Source organism: Macaca fascicularis, chromosome 15 (assembly GCF_037993035.2).
Source record: "Macaca fascicularis isolate 582-1 chromosome 15, T2T-MFA8v1.1".
NCBI lineage: Eukaryota > Metazoa > Chordata > Mammalia > Primates > Cercopithecidae > Macaca > Macaca fascicularis.
The window spans coordinates 46,615,003-46,641,571 of NC_088389.1; the positions used below are offsets into that span (position 1 = coordinate 46,615,003).

At 44.5% G+C, this 26,569-nt stretch overlaps 2 protein-coding genes across 6 annotated transcripts in view; one reads left to right on the top strand and one right to left on the bottom strand.

Annotated features, from left to right (window-relative positions):
* Positions 1-2,198: 2,198 nt before the first annotated feature.
* Positions 2,199-14,020, bottom strand: LOC141408615 (uncharacterized). 2 transcript variants are annotated; one of them, XR_012424470.1, is made up of 2 exons: positions 12,162-14,020; positions 2,199-3,298 (listed from the first exon to the last, which is right to left on the bottom strand). XR_012424470.1 is itself a non-coding variant. In XM_074016823.1 (2 exons), exons 1-2 carry the CDS (start codon positions 13,289-13,291, stop codon positions 3,092-3,094), a joined length of 846 nt encoding a protein of 281 aa, XP_073872924.1. In that variant the 3' UTR covers positions 2,199-3,091. The 2 variants fall into 2 exon arrangements, 1 of the variants encoding a protein (XP_073872924.1); XM_074016823.1 differs by having other exon boundaries at positions 12,653-13,291.
* ECPAS (Ecm29 proteasome adaptor and scaffold) overlaps positions 12,436-26,569 on the top strand; it is a 123,818-nt gene continuing 109,684 nt past the window's right edge. The window contains exons 1-2 of one of the 4 annotated variants that reach the window (XM_005581082.4): positions 12,436-12,703; positions 23,924-24,027. In XM_005581082.4, the coding sequence (XP_005581139.1) occupies positions 24,006-24,027 (22 nt within the window). In that variant the 5' untranslated portion in view covers positions 12,436-12,703; positions 23,924-24,005. Of the gene's footprint in view, positions 12,704-12,754; positions 12,835-13,174; positions 13,330-23,923; positions 24,028-26,569 lie in introns of those variants that run through there. The other 3 variants (XM_005581083.4, XM_045373622.2, XM_045373620.3) reach the window with 3 other exon arrangements.

Consider the following 26,569-nt stretch of genomic DNA (forward strand, 5'->3'; position numbering starts at 1 on the left):
AGCAAAAACTTAAATGAGGTACATAGCTATCAGGAAGGGGAGAGAAGAATGGAAACAGATAGACTTTATTTATTTATTTATTTAGACAGAGTCTTGTTCTGTCGCCCAGGCTGGAGTGCAGTGGTGCTATCTTGGCTCACTGCAACCTCCGCCTACCAGGTTCAAGCAATTCTCCTGCCTCAGCCTCTCAAGTAACAGGAATTACAGACACATGCCACCATGTGTTACTGTATTTTCTGTCCAAAAAATACAAAAATTTGTATTTTTAGTAGAGACAGGGTTTCACCATGTTGGCCAGGCTGGTCTCTAACTCCTGACCTCAAGTGATCCACCTGCTTTGGCTTCCCAATGTGCTGGGATTACAGGCGTGAGCCACTGCTTGCAGCCAAACAGGTAGACTTCAGAAAGAAGAAAAATGAGTCAAGGCTGACAAGAAGATAGAGCTGCATGAAGTGTCTGATGTTTGATAGATGTCAGCAAGACTAAGCTGTCCTGAAAAATCACTAAACATCATATGAGAAGTCACTGGTAAACTCTGAGTGTTGACTTCAAAGGAAGAAGCCGAGGCATAATTGATATAAAGAGTTTATCTGGGCCAAGGTTGAGGACTGCAGTCTGGAACATACTTCCAAGTTGCCTTGGAGAACGCTCTGGGGAACAAAGAGGAGGCTCAAGTTTTTAAAGAAAGAAGAACAAATCAGGAGAAGGGGGTGATTACAAAAGTTGTTAGGAATTCCTATTTGTTTACAGAAATAACATTGGTTAGTGTTTGGCTACGTATCAGCTATAGGGTATATGCCATTCAATGGCTTTTGGCATCAATTAATCTACAACCCACATAGCAAGTGGCTTCAAGAGGTAATTATTTAGCTTAAGGGAGGGTGATATGACTGCGCTTTTATTCCAGTGCTTCTCTGAGCCTGTTTGTTTGTTTGTTTATTTTGAGATGGAGTCTCGCTCTATGGCCCAGGCTGGAATGCAGTGGCGTGATCTCAGCTCACTGCAACCTCCGCCTCCTGGGTTCAAGCAGTTCTCCTGCCTCAGCCTCTCAAATAGCTGGGATTACAGGCATGGGCCACCACACCTGGCTAATTTTTGTATTTTTAGTACAGACATTGTTTTGCCATGTTGGCCAAGCTGGTCTCAAACTCCTGACCTCATGTGATCTGCCCGCCTCAGTCTCCCAAAGTGCTGGGATTACAGGTATGAGCCACTGAACCTGGCTTGGGCCTGATAATTTAAAGGAGCTCATATTCCTCAGATAAGAATTTCTTTTCTTTTTTTTTCCACAAGAGTAACAGTGGTGATCTTCATCGGGGTAAAGAAGCCAGAAGCTGACTGGGCATGGTGGCTCACACCTATATTCCTAGCACTTTGGGAGGTCAAGGAGGGTGGATCACCTGAGGTCAGGAGTTTGAGACTAGCCTTGCCAAGATGGCAAAAACCCCATCTCTACTAAAAATACAAAAATTAACCTAGTGTGGTGGTACACATCTGTAATCCCTACTCTGGAGGCTGAGGTAGGAGAATCCCTTGAACCCAAGAGGCGGAGGCTGCAGTGAGCCGAGATCACGCCACTGCACTCCAGCCTGGGTGACGGAGTAAGACTCTGTCTCAAAATAATAATAATAATAATAATAATAATAATAATAATAATAATAGTAATAGTAATAAAAAAGAAGTCAGAAGCCAAAATGCAAGGGATTAAAGACAGATCTTATTTTTACTGAAATATGCGTTAGAGAAAGTGGACTAAGGCACGGTATTGAGATAAAGTGACAGTTTAAGGCCACTTTAAGCAGACTGAATATTTGCTGTATAGTGAGATATTGTATTAGTCCGTTTTCACACTGCTGTAAAGGTACTACTTGAGACTGGGTAATTTAAAAAGGAGAGAGGTTTAATTGACTCACAGTTCTGTATGCCTGAGGAGGCCTCAGGAAACTTACAATCTTGGAAAGTGAAGGGAAAACAGGGCACGCCTTACATGGCAGCAGGAGAGAGACTGAGTGAGGGCAGGGGAAATGCCAGGCACTTATCAAACAACCAGATCTTGTGAGAACTCCCTCACTATTGAGAACAGCATGGGGGGAACCACCCCCATGATCCAATCACTTCCTCCAGGTCCCTTTCTCTACACCTGGGGATTACAATTTAAGATGAGATTGGGTGAAGACACAGAGCCAAACCATATCAGATGCGGTTATTATTGTTTACTTTATTGTTCAACTTTCCTATCCCCATTCCTATATTAATACTCCCAACTCTCCCTGACAGGGTGGATATGTGATCCAAACTAAATCAATCAATTCCAACCCTCCCAGGAGTTTGATCTAGATACTACTGTATACATCAGCTTTGTATTGCATTGAAATTAGCTGTATCAGAGGTGACTTTAATATCTACAGCTATGGGAGAGGGTCACTCAAAATACTCTTGGTCTGACAAAAGAATCTACACAGTATATATGTGAACACAAGACTGGTGAACTCATTTATAGCATGAATGAGAAAATTTACTTAAAACGGGAGTCTGTTGCTCTTTATTAAAGAAGCTATGGTCATAATAATAAGAAATAGAGCATGCAAAGATTTGAAACTTAAATATGACCTTCGTCTCTTAGAGTTGATATCTTGTTCATTGTGTTCCTGTAGTCATCAGAATGTAAATTTCCTCTAATCATCTCCTTCTTTTGTTGTTGAGAAATGTGGGGATCAGCAGTTTGGATTCTCGAAGATTTACATCAACAAGATTAGTTACCTCTCATCCAATAGCATTGCAACCAATGGTTTCTTTTCATTTTAACCAAGGTTGAATAAAAAGTTTGGAGTTTATAATTCTTATTCCACCCCATCCATAAATGAAAGGCCGTATTGTTGCCGAATTATCTGGGTATAGCTCTCTGGGGGATGGTCTTCAAGCTCCTCTTGGGGAGAACACCGCAGTTGCCTGCTTTCTATCCTTCATGAAGCCTAGTTCTTTAATTTTCCTATGTTTCTGTGAACTTCTCCAGTACTCTTCTACAAATCTTGTTGTGTTTACATGAGTTGGTTTCTGTGCTAGGAAACAGAGAAACCCTAACTGATACTACTCAGTGACCATCGGCATGTAGTGAGTAAAGGTGAGAGAGGATGGAATTATATACTGCTCCCAGTTCTATGGCTTGGTCGACTGGATGCTGGTTCCACACACTCTGACAGATACAGGAAGCAGGTTTGAGAAGGAAGTCAAATTCAGTTGGAAACACATTAAGTTTGAAGCACAAATGGGACATGTGGGTGATGTCCAGGAGACCTAACTGGAGAGAGAAATTAAAGAGTCATTTAAGTACTTGAAGACGAGTGAGTGGAGATTGCAAAGAAAGAGCAGGTAGAGTGATTTGCAGCTGAAACCCAGAAAATATTGACTTTCAAGGGGAGGCAGAGAAAGCCAGGTGCAGTGGCTCACACCTGTAATCCCAGCACTTTGGTGGGGCTGAGATTGGCAGATGACCTGAGGTCAGGAGATCGAGGCCAGCGTGGCCAACATGGTGAAACTCCGTCTCTACTAAAAATACAAAAATTAGCCGGGCGTGGTGGCGGGGGCCTGTAATCCCAGCTACTCAGGAGGCTGAGGCAGGAGAATCTCTTGAACCCGAGAGGCAGAGGTTGTGGTGAGCCAAGATTGTGCCACTGTACTCCAGTCTGGGTGACAGAGCAAGACTCCATCTCAAAAAAAAAAAAAAACCAAATAAACAAGAACAAAAAGCCTCCAATCTCCTACAGTTAAACATATTGCTCTTTTTGAGCCATCTTCTGACTGGGGAATGGCAATCCATGATCCCTGGGCCCTGGGTCAGTGGGGTTTTGGAGTACTGGGAATGCTGGCCCCATAAGAACCATGTGGTAAGGAGAAGGGCCGCTCGCCACAGAAAAAGGGATGCTGCATATATATACATATAAAATATGTAACATATGAAAAGACAACATGTACAAACTCGAGAATCTCAGGCATATGGTGTCCCATCTTTGGGAGTTTCACAATGACAGGGTTGTAGCTTTCCGTGGTCTCTTCCGGGTTTGTTTTCTTTCAAGCCCCTGTGCATTTGGCAGAATGCCTCTCCAGCCCTGACTTAGGGACACTGCTTCTTTTGCCTGGCTTCTGTTGCCCCCCTCTGTCTTGTGAGGAACCCTCTTTCTATATTACCACAGGTATGTGCCAGCGTGCCCGTCTAATTTTTTTTTTTTTTTTTTGAGATGGAGTCTTGCTCTGTTACCCAGGCTGAGATGCAGTGGCACGATCTTGGCTCACTGTAACCTCTGCCTCCTGGGTTCAAGCAATTCTCCTGCCTCAGCCTCCCGAGTAGCTGGGATTACAGGTGTGTGCCACCATGCCTGGCTAATTTTTGTATTTTTAGTAGAGACGGGGTTTCACCATGTTAACCAGGTTGGTCTCGGATTCTTGACCTCGTGATCTGCTAACCTCGGCCTTCCAAAGTGCTGGGATTACAGGTGTGAGCCACCGCACCCGGCCCATGCCCACCTAATTTTTAAAAAATTTTTTGCAGAGATGGGGTCTCTCTATGTTGCTTAGGCTGGTCTATCCTTTTTGTTAAAAGAGACATTTCCAATAAAATCTTTTTATGTATCATGACTCTCAAAAGCTGTAACATAAAAAATTGCATGGGGCATGGTGGTGCGTGCCCGTAGCCCCAGCTACTCAGGAGGCGGGAGTGGGAGGATTGCTTGAGGCCAGGAGTTCAAGGCCAGCCTAGGCAACATAGCAAAATCCCATCTCTAAGAAAAAAAATATTATTCACTAATAGTTCAATGCCTAAGAAGGTTGTAATATATGTATGTTGTTTTGATAAATTGTGTACTGTGACTAATTATGATTACTCAATCTAAAATAATTTTTTACATGGTCATAGAAAAATTTTTTAAAAAATGTAATTTGGCCGGTTGCGGTAGCTCTCGCCTATAATCCCAGCACTTAGGGAGGCCGAGGTAGGCGGATCACGAGGTCAGGAGATCGAGACCATCCTGGCCAACATAGTGAAACCCCATCTCTATTAAAAATACAAAAATTAGCTGGGCGAGGTGGTGTGCACCTGTAGTCCCAGCTACTTGGGAGGCTGAGGCAGGAGAATTGCTTGAACCCGGGAGGTGGAGGTTGCAGTGAGCCAAGATTGCACCACTACACTCCAGCCTGGTGACAGAGCGAGCCTCCATCTCAAAAAAAAAAAAAAAAAAAAAAATTTATATATGTATTTTTGTTGAAGAAAAGAATAATGAAGTAAATAAAACTTTAAAGATTAAAACTGTATTACATTCATTTAAATTATCGTGAGAGAAGTCTAATCAAACTACAAGTTCAAGGAGAAAGGGCAATCATGTAAAATGTCTTGTTCATGTATTTTTAAAATAATGATGATGGTAGATATCTGTGAAAACATATATATGTTTGCTTCTATGGTTCCTGGCTTATGACTCCAGTAGCCCTTGTTATAATGTTGGGTGCTTTAGACCTCAGAAGCAGGCCTTGGAAAACAGAATCTTGGCCAGGTGTGATGGCTCAGGCCCGTAACCCCAGCACTTTGGGAGGCTGAGGCGGGCAGATCATCTGAGGTCAGGAGTTCGAGACCAGCCTGGCCAACATGATGAAACCCTGTCTCTACTAAAAATACAAAAATTAGCCAGGTGCAGTGCGGGCACCTGTAATCCCAGCTACTCAGGAGGCTGAGGCAGGAGAATCACTTGAACCCTGGAGGTAGAGGATGCAGTGAGCCGAGATCTTGCCACTGCACTCCAGCCTGGGTGGCAGAGTAAGACTCTGTCGCAAAAAAAAAAAAAAAAGGAAAAAAGAAAACAGAATCTCTCTCTCTCTCTCTCTCTCTGACCTTCTCTTGCTCTCCTTTTTCTTCTCAAAGCAAGAATCTTCTTCCCCTACCCTTCCGTCTTGGAGGCTGGCAGTAAAAAATTCTCTCACCTACCTTGTCCAATTGTAGATCATAAGACTCTCATTTCAGGCCAGGCACGGTGGCTCATGCCTGTAATCCCAGCACTTTGGGAGGCCGAGGTGGGTGGTTCTCCTGAGGTCGGGAGTTCGAGATCAGCCTGACCAATGTGGAGAAACCCTGTCTCTACTAGAAATAAAAAAAAAAAACTCTCATTTCAGAAGGGGTCCTGCCCCATATCTGGATGAAATAATGCTACACAGAGAGGCAAAGAAGAATCTGAACAGACAGGCCTGGCAGGGTTTCAACTCAGTCTATTAGTATTAGGTCATATCCTTTTTGTTCAGTCACATTTCTACAAGGTTGTCCATCTTTCAATCGTGCCTCTGCAATGAAATCTTCATAAAATGCCTAAGAGGATGAGGGTACAGACAGCTTCTACGTAGCTGAACAAATAGAGGTTCCAGGAGGGTGTCATCTTTGGGGAGGGCATGGAAGCTCCACACCCCTTTTCATTCTTTGCTCCATGCAGCTTTTCATCTGTATCTTTTGTAATATACTTTATAATATACCAGTAAACTGTTTCCTTGAGTTCTGTGAGTTCTAAATTAAAATTTATTTAGTTCCTTAGTCCTTGAGTTCTAAATTAAAATTTATTTAGAAAAACTCTTAGTCTATAGATACGTTTAAAAAAGTGATAAAGGGCCTTTATTTTAAAATGCTGATATTTACAATAGAATTTGTTGTCAAAATTTCCTCTTTTCAATTATTTATGAGAAAAAATTTTAGACGCCAACATAAAAATACATTATTGGATTACAGTGTTTTTCAAAATTCTTTTAGGGGAACACGAACTTTGAAGTCATTGTCTAAAGGAAACCAGAAGAGATAGGATATTCTGGTATAGGGCTACATTTTTAAAAGCAGGAAGACTGCCTCCTATAGCCATGGTTTAGTCTTATACTAGACCAGGTCAGCTTTTTGCCTTCTTTGCAATGGTAGTTGAGAGGGAAAATAAAGTGGATGGTGGAGTTTGTCCAACATTGGGAACTGACTGGCACAGTCTGTAAGATAAAAACCCAGGGAAAAGAACTTGAAGGTGCTCTAGTAAGAATTCATTGCCAGGCCGGGCGCAGTGACTCGCGCCCATAATCCCCAGAACTTGGAGAGGCCAAGGCGGGTGGATCAGCTGAGGTCAGGAGTTTGAGACCAGCCTGGCCAATGTGATGAAACCCTGTCTCTACTAAAATTACAAAAAATTAGCCAGGCGTGGTGGCATGCATTTGTAATCCCAGCTACTTGGGAGGCTGAGGCAGGAGAATCGCTTGAACACAGGAGGCAGAGGTTGCAGTGAGCCGAGATCATGCCATCGCACTCCAGCCTGGGCGACAAGAACGAAATTCAGTTTCAAAAAAAAAAAAGAAAAAGAAAAAGAAAAATAACTCATTGACATCCCTGGGCTTTAGCCTAAGACTGGAGCTAGTGACGCTCAGGAGACGACACATGGACCAGAAAGTGGTTGAAACATTTCAGACGATGAGACTCTAAAATGTACTCTGAGTTCACAGGAATTACAGAGTAAAATAGTGGAAGGATTCTAATCATGGTTGGAGACAGATGTTTCTGAGTGTGATTTTTTAGAAAGAGGAATGTTTTAAGTCATGACATGGCTTTATGTGCGTGAAATATGTCTTTAATAAATGACTGAAAAGAGCAGAGATGACGATCTTAGGTTTGAACTACATTGCCTGGTTGGACCCAGTCCCTGACTTTTTCAGCAACCAAAACAAATGGCATATGAAATTTATTTATGTAGAATTTTGGCTTGTCTGGAACTCTGGAGGTCCAAATTGAATTCAATTCTAAATTGAATCACTTGGGATAATTTAATTTTCTAGATAGTTTAGAATAAATCCTTTTAGGCACCCAAAATTTCTTATTACAACCATTTTAGATGAAAAGCTTACTAAAATATACTCCATACTTGGTTTTTTGATGCTAATATACCTGACATAATTTTACTACATTTTTTTTTCTTTCTTGTAGAGACAGGGGCTTGTTATGTTTCCTTAGGCTGGTCTTGAACTCCTGGCCTCAAGCCCATTCTCCTGCTTCAGCCTCTTAAAGTACTGGTATTACAGGTGTGAGCCATCATGCCTGGCCATAATTTTACTGTTTTTTAAGGTTAGGATTAGCACCATGAATACCATCTATTCAAGAGAAATGACTCAGTGCATTTCATACTTTATAAATACCCCCAGAATTTACATTTTTTTATTTTTGAGACTGAGTTTCACTCTTGTCGCCCAGGCTGGAGTGCAATGGCGCAATCTCAGCTCACTGCAACCTCCGTCTCCTGGGTTGAAGCAATTCTCCTGCCTCAGCCTCTTGAGTAGATGGGATTACAGCTGCGTGCCACCACGCTTGGCTAATTTTTTGTATTTTTAGTAGAGATGGAGTTTCACCATGTTAGCCAGGCTGGTCCCAAACTCTTGACCTCAGATGATCCACCTGCTTCGGCCTCCCAAAGTGCTAGGGTTACAAGCGTGAGCCACCACACCCAACCCAGAATTTACATTTTGAGTTCTTATATGTTCATTTATTTATCATTTTATTGTACAGATGGGGTCTTGCTATGCTGCCTAGGCTGGTCTTGAACTTCTGGCCTCAAGTTATCCTTCCACCTCACCCTCCTGAGTAGCTGCTGTTTCTTTTTCCTTCCTTCCTTCCTTCCTTCCTTCCTTCCTTCCTTCCTTCCTTCCTTCCTTCCTTCCTTCCTTCCTCCCTTCCTCCCTCCCTCCCTTCCTTTCTTTTTTTTTTTTTTTTTGACAGGGTCTCACTCTGTTGCTCAGGTTGGAGTACAGTGGTGCAATCTCTGCTCATGGCAAACTCTGCCTCCCAGGCTCATGCACTTCTCCCATCTCAGCCTCTCCAGTACTGGGACCACAGGTGTGCACCACCACACCTGGATAACTTTTTGATTTTTTGTAGGGACCATGTCTTGCTAGATGGCCCAGGTTGGTCTTGAATTCCTGGCTTCCAAGGATCCTCCTGCCTCACAGCCTTCCAAAGTGCTGGGATTACAGATATTATCCATTGTGCCTGGCCCAGCCTAATAATTTGTATGCTGCTTTGTTTTTAGGTGTCTGTTAGCACTTGTCATCTATGTATCTGCCCAGAAGAGGAATGTTTTCAAATATTCTGCTTTAACTCGGGAAACAAGATTTTTAAAAATCTTGTTAGAACTTTATATGCATTTGATGTGAAGACAGCCTACATGAGAGGAGAGGGGACAGGTTTTTAGTTCTTGGATTCTATGATATCCTATTTTGGTTTCTCAGTAGCCTCTTCTCTGGCTCCTGTTTGCCTCCTCACCCCAATTCCTTCTTGCCTCTGTTTTTGAAAACTGAAGTGAATTCTAGACAGTAACTCTCTCAAGGCTGCTGCTATTCAAAACCAAAGTGTTTCATATGAACATGAAGCTATTTAGTGGGAAAAATAAACTATAAGTAGTTTGATGGAAGAAGCAAGTATAAAAAAGCTCAGAGCTCTACACAGTAATGATCAGAAGTAGCACTGTAAGTTGCTATAAACTACTGTATGTAATGAGACTTTAAGACTTTTTTTGCCTAACAATTCCACGTCTACGTATAGAAATGTATGATTACATAAAGATATGTATAAGAATGTTTTATGGTAGTATTGTTTAGTAAAAAATTGTAAACAACCTAACTGCTCATCAATAAGGAAATGGTTAAATACATTTTGTTGGTTCTTATCATGAAGCCATTAAAAAAAAAAATGAGGCCAGGCGCAGTGGCTCATGCCTGTAATCTCAGTACTTTGGGAGGCCGAGGCGGGTGGATCATTTGAGGTCAGGAGTTTGAGACCAGCTTGGCCAACATGGTGAAACTCCATCTCTACTAAAAATACAAAAATTAGCTGGGTGTGGTGGTACACGCCTGTAACCCCAGTTACTCAGGAGGCTGAGGCAGAATTGCTTGAGCCCGGGAGGAGGAGGTTATAGTGAACTGAGATCATGCCACTGCACTCCAGACTGGGCGACAGAGCAAGACTCCATCTCAAAACAAAAACAAAAACAAAAACAAAAAGAGGTAGTTCTGTACATACTGATCCTAGTGATTAAGCAAGCTGACTCTGGATCCGCACTGCCCAGGTTCAAATCCCAGCTCCACCACTTCCTTTCGTTTGTGGCACATTAGATGTGTTCCTCAACCATCCAGTGCCATAAAAATCCCTATTTCATAAGATTTTTGTGGGAAGGAGATGAATTCATCCAAGTAAAACACTAGAATGGTGCCTGGCATAATTAGTATTACATTAGCCATTATTATCATTACTGATATGAAAGGATACCTGTAATATATTATTTGGCAAAAAATGTTACATAATATGGGAAGTAGAGTTCCATTTTTGTCAAAACTAACAGAAATCTGTGTTCACACATTCATGTGATTTGTACACGCAGAGAACCTGGAATTTCTACATAGGAGGAACTAAAGATTTGTTAACTAGTCTTGCCTGGAGGTTAAAATTGCCTAATGGCCAGGCACGGTGGCTCACGCCTGTAATCCCAACACTTGGGGAGGCCCAGGTGCGTGGATCACCTGAGGTCAGGAGTTGGAGACCAGCTTGGTCAACATGGAGAAACCCCGTCTTTACTAAAAACACAAAATTAGCCGGGCGTGGTGGTGCATGCTTGTAATTCCAGCTACTCGGGAAGCTGAGGCAGGAAAATCGCTTGAATCCGGGAGGCGGAGGTTGTGGTGAGCTGAGATCGCACCATTGCACTACAGCCTGGGCAACAAGAGCGAAACTGTCTTAAAAAAATAAATAAATAAATAAATAAAAATAAAGTAAAATAAAATAAAATAAAAAACAAACCCATTGTTTTTTTACTTAGATTCCATATTTATCTGGGGGGGCTTTAGAAGGATCCATTTGAGATTATGGGAAGTCAAATTTCCTCAAACCAGTCTTTGGTGCAGCTACTTTCTGTAGTCATGGAAATAGTCAGGAAAGGTTGAATGCACCAAACTGTTAACAGACATTATTTATAGGCATGAGTGGGATGAGGGGGATGGTGGGTATGGAGTTGGGGGAAGACCTGTATACACCTGTGTATTGTTTGTAAGTAGTTCATTGTGTATTTATTTTGGAGGCAACATCAAATAAAAGAGGGGTGTACATGAAAAAAGGGGTTGGTTAACTTAGTGTACTATGAAGTTACAAACAAAAAAGGGTGATGGTAGTGTAGTGTTTTGAATTAACATGGAACAATGTGTTTGAAGGAATAATTGATCCAGAACTTTATTGTATGAAACCTGTCCCCATCAAAGCCATACATGGGGCTGTATATATGTGTCCAGAGAAAAGGTCTTCTGCACACTTAACTGTTAACTGTTAGTCGTAATTTCTCTGCAGAGTGGGATGGTGGGGCAAGGAGGAAGGACGTTCACTTTTCATTTTATGATACTCCAAATCATTTGCATGTTTTTAACAAAGATCACGTATAATTTTTGTTTTTTTTTTTTTCAAGACAGAGTCTCGCTCTGTCCCCCAGACTGGAGTGCAGTGGTGCGATCTCGGCTCACTGCAAGCTCTGCCTCCTGGGTTCAAGCGATTCTCCTGCCTCAGCCTCCCGAGTACTTGGGATTACAGGCGCGCGCCTCCACGCCCAGCTCATTTTTGTATTTTCAGTAGAGGCAGGGTTTCACCATGTTGGCCAGCCTCTAACTCCTGACCTCGTGATCCACCCGCCTCAGCCTCCCAAAGTGCTGGGATTACAGGCGTGAGCCACTGTGCCCGGCCGGCCCAAGATCATGTAAATTTCTACAACAAAAACAATAAAGGAAATAAAAATGTCTTCAGTGTTGTACCTTGTACTTGGCCTGTTACCACAGGAATGACACATATTCCATTTTCAAGACATTACTTACGGCTTTATAGATTTCTGCTTTAAGGAATAAATGCAATTTCAATCCATTTAAGACTTGATTTCTTCTTCTTATATTAAAAAAGTATCTGATCTTGTATCTAATTTGTTATGACAGTACTATCACTTAAAGTACAGCAATTATGCAACCCCTGAATTTGAATTTCATTTTGCAAGTGTACATGACCTCACGGACAGAGCGAAGGCAGAAAGTTAAAATGAGCATATCGAAAATAAATCACTCTCGTGACCGAAAAGAACGTAGAGTACCTGAACAAAATGTCAAAGCTCGCATAGGCATAGATACTTCCATGTGAACTTTAGGAATCTTGGCTCATCTAACTTTTGCAGGGCTGAGTGGATCCCCTACTCCCGCTAGCCGTTTTGGGAGCACCAGTAACCTCCACATCAGGACCGGGCTGTCAGGGGCCGCTGCGGCGCAGGGACTCGTCCGGGACTGAGTCAGCGCCGAGGCCGAGAAGTTCGGCGGGAGGCTCAGGGCGGGGCTTCCTCCCGCCGACTCCGAGCCCGGCTCTACTTTTCTGAGTCCACGTCTCTTCCTTTGGACAGGCGTGTTTCCCCAGGTCGGGCCCAGCCAACGTGACAGCCGCAGACCTCGGAAAAGGGCGCTCCGGCCCCGCCTCGAGGATTTCCCCCGGCCGCTAGGGCAGCCTGGGCCCGCTCGGCCCAGCCCCTCACGGACTGCGGCGCGCGGCTCCCCGGGGCCCGGCCCGCCGAACGCCTCACTCCACAGCCCTCACCTCGCGGCGCCGAGTGTAGCGTCCGCGGCATGGAGACCGGCTCCGACTCAGGTCAGAGGCCCGCGCCGGGGCCGCGGTGGGCTGGCTCTGCGCGCGCGCTGGGGCAGTTAGGCCGGGCCGCCCGCACAGGCCGCCGCGTGCCGAGTCCGCGCGGGGAGCGCACGCGGGGCGGGCGGCGACAGGTGGGCAGGACGAGCCGCGAGCGAGCGAGGGCGGGCGGGCGGGCGCGCGAGGGGCCCGGCGGGGGGGCCGCTGGGAGGATGGCTCAGCTCTTTCTAAATATAAAACCGGCGTGAGTTGGGCGAGTGCGGCGCGGAGTCGCAGAGCCGCCGCGCGGGCCTGGCGCACGGGGATTCGGCCGCACAGACGGCGGCGGCGGCGGCTCCGCAGAGGCGCGAGGCTGCGGGAGCGCCCGAGTCGCGAGCTCGCGGGGGCAGCGAAGAGCGACGCTCGCGACGCGGAGGACGCAGGCGGCGGCGGCGGCGGCGGCGGCGGCGGGCGGGCGGGCCTCGAGGCACAGCGCGGTCCGCGCCGAGTGACCGGAGGCGGCTCGCGGCCCCTGCCGCACCGCGAGCCGCGAGCCCCCCGGCCGCGCCCTGCCCCCCCAGCCCCTCCTTCGTTCCCTCCCCGGCGCAACATGGCTGCGGCCGCCGCCTCCGCCTCCCAGGATGAGCTGAGTAAGTGCCGCGGCCGAACCTGGGGCCGCGAGCCGGAACGGGCGCCGCGCGGTGCCGGGGGGCGGCGGCCGCATCTGGGCTGGAGGGCTGGGGCGCCAGGCCCGGTGGGCGGGCGGCGGCCGCGGCGTGCGGGGAGCTGGGGCGCCCTGGCCTGGCTGGCGGGCGGGGCGCGGACCGTCGCCGCTGGCGTTTGTAGGCCTCAGGTTTGCACCGTCACGTTGCGAAATTGAAACTGGAGCCCCGGGCGGAGCCACCTCTGCCCGCGATCCGCCCTGGCCCGGGGTGGGGGGAGCCCGGCCCCCTGCCCACCGAGCCTCGGCTGGCGGGAGGGCCGGAGCCCCGGGGTGACGGGCAGTGTCCACCCGTCCCATCTGACCCCTCCTAGCCCCGGGTCCCCGACGGTTGGGCGAGTTCTAGAAATGGAGCTTTCGGGAAAGGGGAGAAGGTGCCTTTTTGTGACACTCTAGTAATCAGCCGAAAGGTCACGAATAGGCGGTGACCCTCAGGTGGAGCAGGGAGGGCGGAGAGGGTCGCCGGTCGAACCGCAGGAGAAACCACGGGGTGACAGCGCTTTCAGAAAGGAGAGTTAGTGCCCCCTCGAGCGTACGCGGTGCAGCCTTCCCGGGGACGGCGGTCCCTGTCTGGGGAGAGCGGTGGTCACCCTGAATCCCAGGCCGCCCCGCCCGCCGCCGGGGTTCGCCTCGATGCTTTGTGGGAAGTGTAGTTCCGGGGCGCCGCGGGCCCACGCTGGGATCATAAATACCGAATTTTCATAGGACATAGGACATGTGAGATAATTTCTGATTGCCTTTTGAGTTTTTTTTTTTTTTTTTCCACCCAAGGGTTTTCTTTCCTTCCCCCCCGCCCCCCCGCCCCAGTGCTGTCCTTCAGTTTATGGCAAAAACAAGAAAGGTGTTATTTGGAGATGATGTGGGTTTTAAATGGAATAAAGGAATAAAGCATGGGTGAGGTGTTGCAAGCTTTATGAAGCTTACGTTGTTAAAGCCGCTTCTGAATTTCCATATGAAAGTAGTTATACACGTAATGTATGGTTTCTCTAGTGCTTGTCAGTTTAAAGCCACTTTTATATACATGATCTCACTTTTGCCCTCATAGCAACCTTGTGAGGCAGATAGGTAGGAATTATCCTTGTTTTAAAGAGGAGGCAGGTTTGGAGAGATTAAGTTCCTTGCTGCTTTGACACAGAACTGGTGGAGCAGGAGTACTGTTTGCTCTTTTTGAAGCTGAAGTAAACACTTGGTGTGATCCTCAGCAGATTGGAGAGTCGGAGGAGACAAGGTCTCATGGTGCGATTAGAGATAGAAGCCGGCTAAATAGATTGCTCTTTTGTCGGTTCCACGTGGAAGCACCACCAGGCCTTCTGAGATCAGTTCCATGTTTTGTTTTAATTGTGATAAAAATACACATACCATAAAATTTCCCGTCCTAGCCATTTTTAAGTGTATAGTTCAGTGGGATTGAGTGCATTCACACTGTTGTGCAATCATCACCACCATCCATCTCCAGAACTCTTCATCTTGCAAAACTGAAACTTGATACCCGTTAAACAACAAATCTCCATTCCCTCCTCCCTTCAGCCCCTGGCGACCATCATTGTACTTTGTGTCTCTGTGATTTTGAGTATTCTTCGTACCTCGTGTAAATGGAATCATACAGAATTTGTGACTGGTTTTATTTTCATTTAGCATAATGTCCTCAAGGTTCATCCATGTTGTTGCGTGTGTCAGAATTCTTCCTTTTAAAGGTTGAATGATATTCCCTTGTATGTATATACCGCATTTCCTTGTCCATCTATTTGTATGTGGACACTTCGGTTCCTTCCACGTTTTAGCTATTGGGAATAATGCTGTTGTGAACATGGGTGTACAGATATCTCTTTGAGACCTTGCTTTCAGTTCTTTTGGGTACATACCCAGAAATGTAATTGCTGGATCATGTGATAATTCTAGTTAAAAATTTTTAAGGAACCACTGTACTGTTTTTGACAGTGGTTGTTGTACCATTTTACATTCCCACCAACAATACACAGGGTTCTAATTTCTCTACATCGTGGCCAACGCTTACCCTTATTGTCAGTAGTAACCATCCTGATGGGTGTGAGGTGGTCTGATTTTTTTTCAGTTGCTGTGCTGTATGACATCTGAGTTCCTGTTGTAGCACCAAACACATTAAAGTCTGAATTGCTAGCAGGAATGGGGAACAAAACTAGAGGAAGAATTGGATATTCTGAAGTGGCTGAAGTGTTTGTGTCTGTGCAGTGTGCTTCTGTACATTCAGGTACTGGTTAAGATGCTGTTAGTTAAGGGATTTCCTGGCTCTAGTAGCTAAGAAAGTTAGGAACAGATCATTCCAATCCTTGCCTTCTTGTTTTGTTCAGTTAAGTTGTCAGTCATCAGCCACAGATACCTGTGGACTTGGTTTCTGTATTTCTTCAGGAGAGACTGAATACGTGGCAGTTGATACCTTAGAATAATTTAACTTGAAAGCATATACGTGTGCACTGGTTAAGAAGTTTCATATTGGCCGGGCGCGGTGGCTCAAGCCTGTAATCCCAGCACTTTGGGAGGCCGAGGCGGGCGGATCACGAGGTCAGGAGATCGAGACCATCCTGGCTAACACGGTGAAACCCCGTCTCTACTAAAAATACAAAAAACTAGCCGGGCGCGGTGGCGGGCGCCTGTAGTCCCAGCTACTCGGGAGGCTGAGGCAGGAGTATGGCGTAAACCCGGGAGGCGGAGCTTGCAGTGAGCTGAGATCCGGCCACTGCACTCCAGCCTGGGTGACAGAGCAAGACTCCGTCTCAAAAAAAAAAAAAAAAAAAAAAAAAGAAGTTTCATATAAACCACTTTTAGTTTTAGAATGGCTATAGTGAAATAGGAGATGCTGATAAAATGTGCTTTTGGCCAGGTGTGGTGGCTCACACCTGTAATCCTAGCACTTTGGGAGGCCGAGATGGGTGGATCATCTGAGGTCAGGAGTTCAAGACGAGGCTGGCCAACATGGTGAAACCCTGTCTCTACTAAAAATACAAAATTTAGCCGGGTGTGGTGGCACGTGCCTGAAGTTCCAGCTACTCAGGAGGCTGAAGCAGGAGAATCACTTGAACCTGTGAGGTGGAGGTTCCAGTGAGCCGAGATCGTGCCACTGCACTCCAGCCTGGACAACAGAGCTAGACTGTCTCAGAAAAAAAAAAAAAAAGTGCTTTTAAGAATTTTACTAAAAAAAAGGAGAGAATTATCCAAATATTTTCTATTATTTATGACTAGTAGATGATAGTAAAAGCAAACTACTAGATGCCAGCATTGTTCTCTTCCACTGACATTTTATTGTAAAAAAAATCTTCAAACTCACAGAAAAGTTGAAAGTGAACATTCATGTACCCACCACCTAGATTCTGCAATTGATAGTCGAATAACTTTATCATATTTACTATTACAGCAAACTTCGTCATTTGTCCATCTCAGTAGATTTTTAAAAATTGTTAAACTTTTTTTTTTTTTTTTTGAGACGGAGTCTCAGTCTGTCACCCAGGCTGGAGTGCAGTGGTGCGCGATCTTGGCTCACTGCAACCTCTGCCGCCTGGGTTCAAGCAATTCTCCTGCCTTAGCCTCCTGCGTAGCTGGGATTACAGGCGCCTGTCACTGTGCCCAGCTAATTTTTGCATTTTTAGTAGAGACGAGGTTTCACCATCTTGGCCAGACTGGTCTTGAACTCCTGACCTCGTGATCCACCTGCCTCGGCCTCCCACAGTGCTGGGATTACAGGCGTGAGCCACCGTACCTGGCCAATTGTTAATTGTTAACTTTTTAAAAAAAATTGTAATAAAATACACATAACATAAAATTTACCACCTTAACAATTTTTCTTTTGTTGTTTTTTTCTGGAGACGGAGTCTTGCTCTGTCGCCCAGGCTGGAGTGGAATGGCGTGATCTTGGCTCACTGCAGCCTGCACCTCCTGGGTTCAAGCGATTCTCCTGCCTCAGTCTCCTGAGTAGCTGGGATTACAAGTGTTCGCTACCACGCCCGGCTAATTTTTTTTTTGGTAGAGACAGTTTCACCACGTTGGCCAGGCTAGTCTCGACCTCCTGACCTCGTGATCTGCCTGATCATGACCTCCCAAAGTGCTGGGATTACAGGTGTGAGCTACCGCGCCCTGCCTACCTTAACAGTTTTTAAGTGTACAGTGGTGTTAAGTACTTATTACTCCATCTTTTTTCATGCATTTCAAAGTAAACTGGTGACATCAACACACCTTCCCCCTAAATATTTCAGCACCAGCATTGTTTTAAATGCTTTGTATGTATTTTTCCTCAGAATAATCCTGAAAGGTAGGTAATTGCTGCTTTTTGGAGAGAGAAACAGGCTTCTTAGGTCCCCTGGGTCCTGAAGCTGGAAAGTAGTCCCCGTGTCCTCAGCTTCTAGTATGCAGTCACAGCCATACTTGAGGCCATCTTACCTCTTTGCACCATGGTCAGAGTGTGCGTGATGAACAGTTCAAATCAGATGCATTGCCAGATTCTCAGCTAGATGTTACCTTAATCCAACCGTTTGACTGTTGTTTATCATTGCTGTTGGGTACAAAAGAGACACCAAAGCCCGCCAAAGGAATTACAGTACTATTGAGGAAGAGGAAGAATATGTTTAAACAGATAAGGAAGGACCAAAATATATGACTGTATGATACGGATAATACTAAAGTAATATCGTCTGTGATTCCCAAGTCTGTTATTTTGAGATGTGTAGCTGGTAAAACTGCATTTCTATAGATTTCAAGTGAACATCTTCCCTCTTGCACTTGAAGTAATTTACGTCACATCAATTTAAATGAAATCTTCAACTTTCAGTTATGTCTGCTACCACAGTTTGTAGGAGAAGCAAAACTGACTGTTAGAGTTCTCTTTTATTTATTTATTTGTTTATTATTTTGTTTTTGAGACAGAGTCTTGCACTGTTGCCCAGGCTGGAGTGCCATGGTGCAATCTCAGCTTGCTACAACCTCTGCCTCCTGGGTTCAAGCGATTCTCCTGCCTCAGCCTCCTGAGTAGCTGGGATTACAGGCGCGCATCACCGTGCCCGACTTATTTTTGTATTTTTAGTAGAGATGGGGTTTCACCATGTTGGCCAGGCTGGTCTCAAACTGACCCAAAGTGCTGAGATTACAGGCGTGAGCCACTGTGCCCGGCCTATTTATTTATTTATTTATTTTTTTGAGTAATATCATTGAGCATGAAAGTTTCCAGAAGGCTGGATGTGGTGACTCAAGTTTGTAATCCTAGCACTTTGGGAGGTCGAGGCAGGCAGATCACTTGAGTCCAGGAGTTCAAGACCAGCCTGGGCAACATGGTGAAACCCTGTTTCTACAAAAAGTATAAAATTTACCTGTGTGTGGTGGCATGCGCCTGTAGTCCCAGCTACTTGGGAGGCTGAGTGAGGAGGATGGCTTGTGTCTAGGAAGTCAAGACTGCAGTGAGCCTAGATCATACCACTGCGCTCTAGCCTGGGTGACAAAGCGAGACCTTGTTTCAAAAAAAAAAAAAAAGGGTTGCCAAAAATAGGCAGGTTAATTTTGGGCTGACACTTGTTAGCATTTGTTATCCTTTCACAAACTTCATGTTTGAGTCAGTGATTATAATAGAATAATGGTAAAGCTGTTTATGTATTGTGTGTTTACTGTGTGTTCTCATTGTTTTGCATGTATCAACTAATTGAATTCTCAAAACAACCCTGTGAGTTTGGTACTGTTACTGTCTCGGGGTAGAGCTACCCTCCTTAGACAGTTAGAACTTGAACTTAGAGTCTCTGATTCCAAAATTTGTATTAATTCTGCCCTACTACTACTGTATTATTCCTGCATGGGAGAATATATAGTTCATAACAAGATCAAGATGGCTTTTTTTTTTTTCGGTGTCTAACTAGTATCCAGAAAGAACCTTCTGTAGTGTATAACATGTGGCAATCGGGGCCAGGCACAGTATCCAGAAAGAACCTTCTTTAGTGTATAAATGTGGCAGTCGGGGCTGGGCGGTGCCTCACACGTGTAATCCCAGCAGTTTGGGAGGCCGAGGCTGGTGGATAACTTGAGAGCAGGAGTTCAAGACCAGCCTGGCCAACATGGTGAAACCCGTATCTCTACTAACAATACAAAAAAATTAGCCGGGTGTTTTGACATGCGCCTGTAGTCCCAGACTCCTAGGAGGCTGAGGCAGGATAATTGCTTGAACCCGGGAACTGGAGGATGCAATGAGCTGAGAATGCATCACTGCACTCTAGCCTGGGTAACAGAGCTAGACTTTGTCTCAAGGGGGAAAAAAAAAAAGGCCAGGTGCAGTGGCTCACGCTTAATCCCAACACTTTGAGAGGCTGAGGCAGGTGAATCACCTGATGTTGGGAGTTCGAGACCAGCCTGACCAACATGGAGAAATCCCATCTCTACTAAAAATACAAAATTAGGCAGACGTGGTGGCGCATGCCTGTAATCCCAGCTACTTGGGAGGCTGAGGTTTGGAGTTCCTGAGGTTTGAGGTCGGAAGTTCAAGACTATCCTGGCCAACATTGTGAAACCTTGGTTCTACTAAAAATACAAAAATTAGCTGGTTGTGGTGGCACATGCCTGTAGTCCCAGCTACTCGGATCACTTGAACCTGGGAGGCAGAGGTTGCAGTGAGCCAAGATTGTGCCACTGCACTCCAGCCTGGGCGACAGAGTAAGACTCCTGCTTGAACCCGGGAGGCAGAAGTTGTGGTGAGCTGAGATCACATCATTGCACTCCAGCCTGGGAAACGAGTGAAACTCCATCTCAGAAAAAAGAAAAAAATATTCCGATGTTGTTGAACAGAACATAGTAGATTTTTGAGTAAGTTGCCAAAAAAGAAAACCATTAGTTTTGACTGTTAAAGGCAGTTCTGAAATCTAGTTTGTAAATTAGTTAAGGTCAGAGCCTGTAGCTTTCTTTTCTTATGCTTAGAGTGATTATGACTATTGCAAATGAAATGAAATTCAGTGTAAGACATGTGGCTAGTTTTTCTGCTAATATTATCTTCTGCCACTTTATGGAAAAGTTGACATTATAGTTAATATTTCAGCAGTGGGTTGAGAGATTTCCGACAGGGAAGGAAGCATTTGAGACTTTTCACCTGGTCAGCTGTTTAGTGGTTTCGTATTCTGGGTTTTATAATGATAAGTAAGGCATCCTTAGAATCTGGTCTTCATTGGGATAAAGGCGACTCATGAAGGAGCAACAACGTGTAATCTTAAAGGATGCACTATTCAATTTGACCATTTGACATAGCTATGGGAAACTTCAGCTGCAAAAGTTGGCCAGATAATCAGCATGTCAAGTGTCTTCTGAGAGAGCCTCTGCTAGTGCTGGGACTCCTGGTGACTCTTTTAGAGGATGAGACATGGGAAGCTGTGTGTTGAACATGATTCTGTGGCCATGGTGAAATAGCCCCTAAGAGCTAATTGCTTAAATGACCAGAATACAGGCTTCTGAGCTGATCTTTGTAGAAAGGCCAAGGCAAGCCTGTATCATTTACATTTTGGTTACTTAACCAAATCGGAAATTTAAGATGGAAAATGGCCACGGATATTTCTGTTTTTTTTTTTTTTTTTTTTTTTTTGAGACAGTCTCACTCTGTTGCCCAGGCTGGAGTGCAGTGGCCGGATCTCGGCTCACTGCAAGCTCTGCCTCCCGGGTTTACGCCATTCTCCTGCCTCAGCCTCCTGAGTAGTTGGGACTACAGGTGCCCACCACTTGCCCGGCTAGTTTTTTTGTATTTTTTAGTAGAGACGGGGACGGGGTTTCACAGTGTTAGCCAGGATGGTCTCGATCTCCTGACCTCGTAATCCGCCCGTCTCGGCCTCCCAAAGTTCTATTTTTTTAAAATTAATTTTAAATTGGCACGATCTTGGCTCATTGCAGCCTCTGCTTCCCAGGTTCAAGTGATTCTCCCGTCTCGGCCTTCTGAGTAGCTGGGACTACAAGGCGTGTGCTGTCGCACCTGGCTACTTTTTGTATTTTTTAGTACAGATGGGGTTTCACAATGTTGGCCAGCCTGGTCTTGAACTCCTGACCTCAAGTGATCCGCCTGCCTCGGCCTCCCGTATTGGCTTGAGCCACTGCACCTGGCCCACCACATTCTGTTTTGAATTATGCTTTTAGTAAACTATAATACGTAATAAAGGCCAGTGTCAGTGAGAATAGTTGGCACAGGAGCATTGACCTTGTTCAGAAGATAGATGTTAAAATTGAAGTCACGTCACTGCCAGTGTTCTCAGATGGTTTGATCCCTGTTGCTGAGATCTCGTTTCAGGCCTGGCCTTGATGCTTCCCATCTTATATGGCTTGTTTTGCCCACATATTTTTTCAATTCAATAAGCAGACTTTTAAAATTGAGTAAATAATGTATGGTGCTGTCCTCAGAGGGCTTATAATTCAGTGCAGAGACAGATTTATATGCAAATATAAATAACTTATACAAAGCATGGTAAGTGAACTGCCTAACACAGTTCTTTGGAAACCTCAAGAAATGAGAATGGTATTTGAGGCTAAAGGAAAAATAGCTTGAACTGAGATATGGAGATAAGAAAATATGCAAAACAAAAACCGCGGAGTAAGTCTGTTGTGATGGGAATGGGGGTGCTGTGTGAAGTACTGGGAAAGGGGATCAGCTGTGTGGTTTGAGACTTGGCCCATGCTGCCTTTATGATTTGAGATCTTGGACAAATTACCTTACTTTTGCAAGTCTCAGTTTCTTCCTATTAAAATTGGAATGACAAGAATCACTCATAGTATTAGAATTAATGTATGTGAAAATGTACTGTATAAACACTTAAGCTCTTATAAATTATTGTTATTTTTGGTGTGGAGTATAATAGCAGATGATGATGTGGAGATAGGTTGGGACCAGTGTGTTGTAGGAATGCCAACAGAACTAGTTTGGACTTTGTTCTATAGACAGTAGAGAGCCATCAAAGCTTTTAAGCAGGAGCATAACATGAGTAGGTCCGTTTTATAAGGGTAGCAGATGGCAGTGGTGTAACACTGATTGCAAGGATCCTGAGACCAAGAGCCGCAAGACTAATTAGGAGGGTATCACAGTGGCGAAGTAAAAAGAAACTTAGGCTCTGAGTTGGGACAGTGGAAGTGGATTTGGCAAGGAGTTAATATAATCTAAAATCCCTAAAATAGGGAGAAATTGTTGGCTAACGAGATGAGGGTTATTAAAGAAGGAAGGAGTTAGAGATGAATCTAAATCTGACCTGAGACTAGAAGGTGGAGGAGTAAGGGAGAGTGCAGCCTCTAGACAGATTTAGGAAAGTGAAGAAAAGAGAGAACAGATTCCACAGATACGTAGTCTGTTCAGCAGAAAGATTATTTGTTGAATGAATGGGTTGAGTTATTGAGGCCCCATGTTGTTTAGGGAGACTGTTTTGAGTAGTGGCTAAAACCTCTGGAATTGGAATCAAAGACAGTTTTGAATCCTGATTCTGATACTTCTTGTGTTCTTCAACAAGGGACCTAACTTGTGGGCCTTGGTTTTCTCATATGTAAAATGAGATAATAAAACTTACAAGATTTTTTTTTCTTTTCTTTCTTTTTTATTGAGACAGGATCTCTCTCTGTCACCCAGACTGAAGTGCAGTGGTGTGATTTTGGCTCACTGCAGCCACAATTTCCCGGTCTCAATCCATCTTCCCACCTCAGCCTCCTGAGTAGCTGGGACTGCAGGTGGGCGCCACCACGCCTGGCTAATTTTTGTATTTTTTGTAGAGACAGGGTTTGGCCATGTTGCCCAGGCTGGTCTCGAACTCCTGTACCCAAGCAATCTGCCCTCCTCGGCCTCCTAGAGAGCTGGGATTACAGACGTGAGCCACCGTGCCTGGCCAGGATTGTTTTAAGAATGGGAAGAGATAGCACATCTTGGCACATGGATTGCAGGTGTGTGGGAACCTTGGTTCTGAAGGTAGGGAGATAGTGTGGGAATGATTCCCATGGTAGAGCTGTGGGAATGGGCATATTCTTCACAGGCAGCTGACTGGGGGCCATGCATATACATACTTAAGAGTGAGAGGAAGATAATCAGAGAAAGGAGATGAAGAATGCTAAGAGAGGACAGCGGTGGCCAGGGTTATGTCTGTCAGCCGTTTACGTTCTCATATGTAATGTGCTAAAAACATGTATACATGTTTAGTAACACTTCTTATAAAACTATTGTATAATTGAAACACATCTAACTTTAATGTAACAGTTTATATATTTATGATATATATACACACATATAAATATATGATAAAATATGTTGCATTGGTATTAGAGATTTTAAGTCTTCAGCGAATCATTAGCCGTGTATTTTTTGAAGTATTAGCATGTTCTCAGTAAATTTGGTTTGTGGACATATACCTTATTCTTTTTCAAATTTGGTAGTCATTACAATTTTTTTTCCTCATACTGAATTTGCAAAGCAGGGCATCAAATATCTAGCAAGAAATGAAAAGTGCTTTATTTTTTTCTTAACATGGTAGCTATGCATATACGTCTGTTAATTGTATTTTTTTGGTTCTAAATAATAGATTCTTTATACAATTGCATTTGTACGAGTGGATGAACATACCATTGGTGATCCTGAGGATTTTTGTCAAGATTGGATAAACCATGTATCACATTGATTGTAGAGGTTAGTAGATTTAGTTCCTTAGGATGTGTGCATTTTTTTTTTTTGTAGGAGCATTTAAAAATGCATAGGTTATGAGGTAGCAATTTGCCCCCAAGATCATCATGTTTTTGTTTTTGTTTTTTTCCTTTTCTAGCTATCCTGAGATAATTGGTTAAGTTCATGTTAATTTACAAATGCCTGAAATCTCTATTCTCTGTGATGCTAAACATAAAAAAAAAATTTGCAAAAAGAAGAAAAAGATAAAACTTGAAGTCTTTTTTTTTTTTTTGAAACTGTCTCACTCTCTTGTCCAGGCAGGAGTGCAGTGGGGCAATCATGGCTCACTGTAGCCTTGATCTCCCAAGGCTCAAGTGATCCTCCTGCCTCAGCCCCATCGAGTAGCTGGGACTACAGGCGTATGCCATCACGCCTGGCTAATTTTTATATTTTTAGTAGAGATGGGGTTTTACCATGAAGGCTGGTCTCGAACTCCTGGGCTCAAGCGATCCACCTACCTCGGCCTCCCTTGGAGATGTTATTTAGCACTGTGCACAAGGAAAGACGATGGATGATCGTTTACAAATAACTTTGTGTGCCACAATCACAAAAAATCATTTTACATGCTCCAGGAATGCCATCATGGAGTTTTTTTTTTTTTTTTTTTTTAATTTTTAATTTTTTTTTTGAGACAGGGTCTCGCTGTGTCACCAGGCTGGAGTACAGTGGCACAATCATGGCTAACTGCCACCTTGATCTCCTGGGCTCAGGCAGTCCTCCCACCTCAGCCTCTCTAATAGCTGGGACTACATTTTGTTTTTGACACAGGTCGCCCTTTGTTGCCCAGGCTAGAGTGCAGTGGCACAATCATGGCTTACTGCAGCTTGACCTTCTGGGCTCGAGTGGATCCTCCCACCTCAGCTTCCCAAGTAACTGGGATCATAGTTGTGTGCCACCATGACTGGCTACTTTTTTTTTTTTTTTTTTTGGTAGAGACAGAGTCTCTGTGTGTTACCTAGGCTGGTCTGGAACTCATGAGCTCACGCTGTACTCCTACCTGGGCCTCCCAAAATGTGATTTTAGGCATGAGCCACCGTGCCCAGCCAGTTGTTCTGTTTGTGAAAAGAGGTATGAAGGAGGCATCATGGTAATTGGATATTCCTAATTCTGCCATTTTGTCATGCATTGTGATTTTGAGAAAAGCCATTTAATTCTACTTCATTCTAAGGCAGAGAGTATGGTGTCCTTTTCACTCTTAGATGATATTGGATGGTCTTTTGATTGAAACTCTGTAAATTCAGATTGTAATTCTCTGATATCATGGACTCAATATCCAGTGAGTTCCTGGGATTTTGTAGCTTCAATTCAAAAGTGCTTTTTGTTGCTATCTTCTAATTTAACTGTTGGACCCCTTCTCCCTACCTTCCTATGCATTCTACTGTATTTTGGTATATATATTGCTGCTGCTGCTATGAAATGTCTTCTTTAGGTGAAATTCTGAGGGATGGGATAATTTTGAAACCAGAATTCAACTTTAAAATAAATTTTGGCCTGTTTTTGCTATTTTCACGTATCTTTATTTCTTGGGCGTTTAGAGAAATGACAGATTGGGAGATTGGAAGAATTGTTTAGAAGAGCAGTGAGGACATTGTTTATTCCCTCCTAGATTCTTTAGCTCCTAGAACTTTTGAGCTTGTGATTGATATGTTAATATCATTATGATATACCGAAGGCAAAAGTGAAACTACAACTACTAGGATTTAAATAGGGTTTAAAAAAAAGAACATTCTAGGGTTTACACACCCAGATGAGCATTGTTCGTATAAGTAGCTGCTTTGAGTGGATCTTAACTATCGTACATTTGACTTTTATGCAGTCTGAACTCTTGCATAGTATATATTATTTCTTCTAAGCTAGCTTTCACAAGCTGAAGTAATCTTTCCTGCTCGTCACCTCCTAAAACCGATTTCTCACTGAGTATCTCTGCCAGCCGCTGTCTCTGGGGGAAAGGGCCTTGGAAGGTAGGAGTGTTTGTGGACCTCAGTGTCAGGAGTCTGCCACTTACTCATTAAATCTAGGGCTTCTGTCTTGTCACCTGGCCCAATCTTGCCAAGCTACTCCTATGATTTCCTCCCCTTCCTCTGTGTGTGTGGGTGCGGTGGGAGGAGAGGACATGATGGGGTTGTGGGGAAGGGAGTGTGGGGTGGTAAGCAGTATGAGCAGGGAGGGATAGCCTTGTTATGGGCTATGCTGGATTGGCAGGGAGTTTGAAGTAGACTGGAATCATATGCAAAAGGCCGGGCACAGTGGCTCACGCCTGAAATCCCAGCACTTTGGGAGGCCGAGATGGGCGGATCACGGGGTCAGGAGTTTGAGACCATTCTGGGTAACACAGTGAAACCCCATCTCTGCTAAAGATACCAAAATTAGCTGAGTGTGGTGGCACGTGCCTATAGTACCCTCTACTCAGGAGGCTGAGGCAGGAGAATCGCTTGAACCTGGGACGCGGAGGTTGTGGTGAGCAGAGATTGCGCCACTGTACTCCAGCCTGGGTGACAGAGCGAGA

Bases quoted from the DNA above. Each gene is read 5' to 3' on its own strand.
- LOC141408615 (XM_074016823.1), bottom strand. From the start codon at position 13,291: ATGTTGCGCCGGGGAGGGAACGAAGGAGGGGCTGGGGGGGCAGGGCGC. The intron at 3,299-12,652 runs GTGAGGGCTGTG...TTCTCTCTCCAG, and splicing joins GCTACACTCGGCGCCGCGAG to TTAGGTCTCCTGGACATCAC.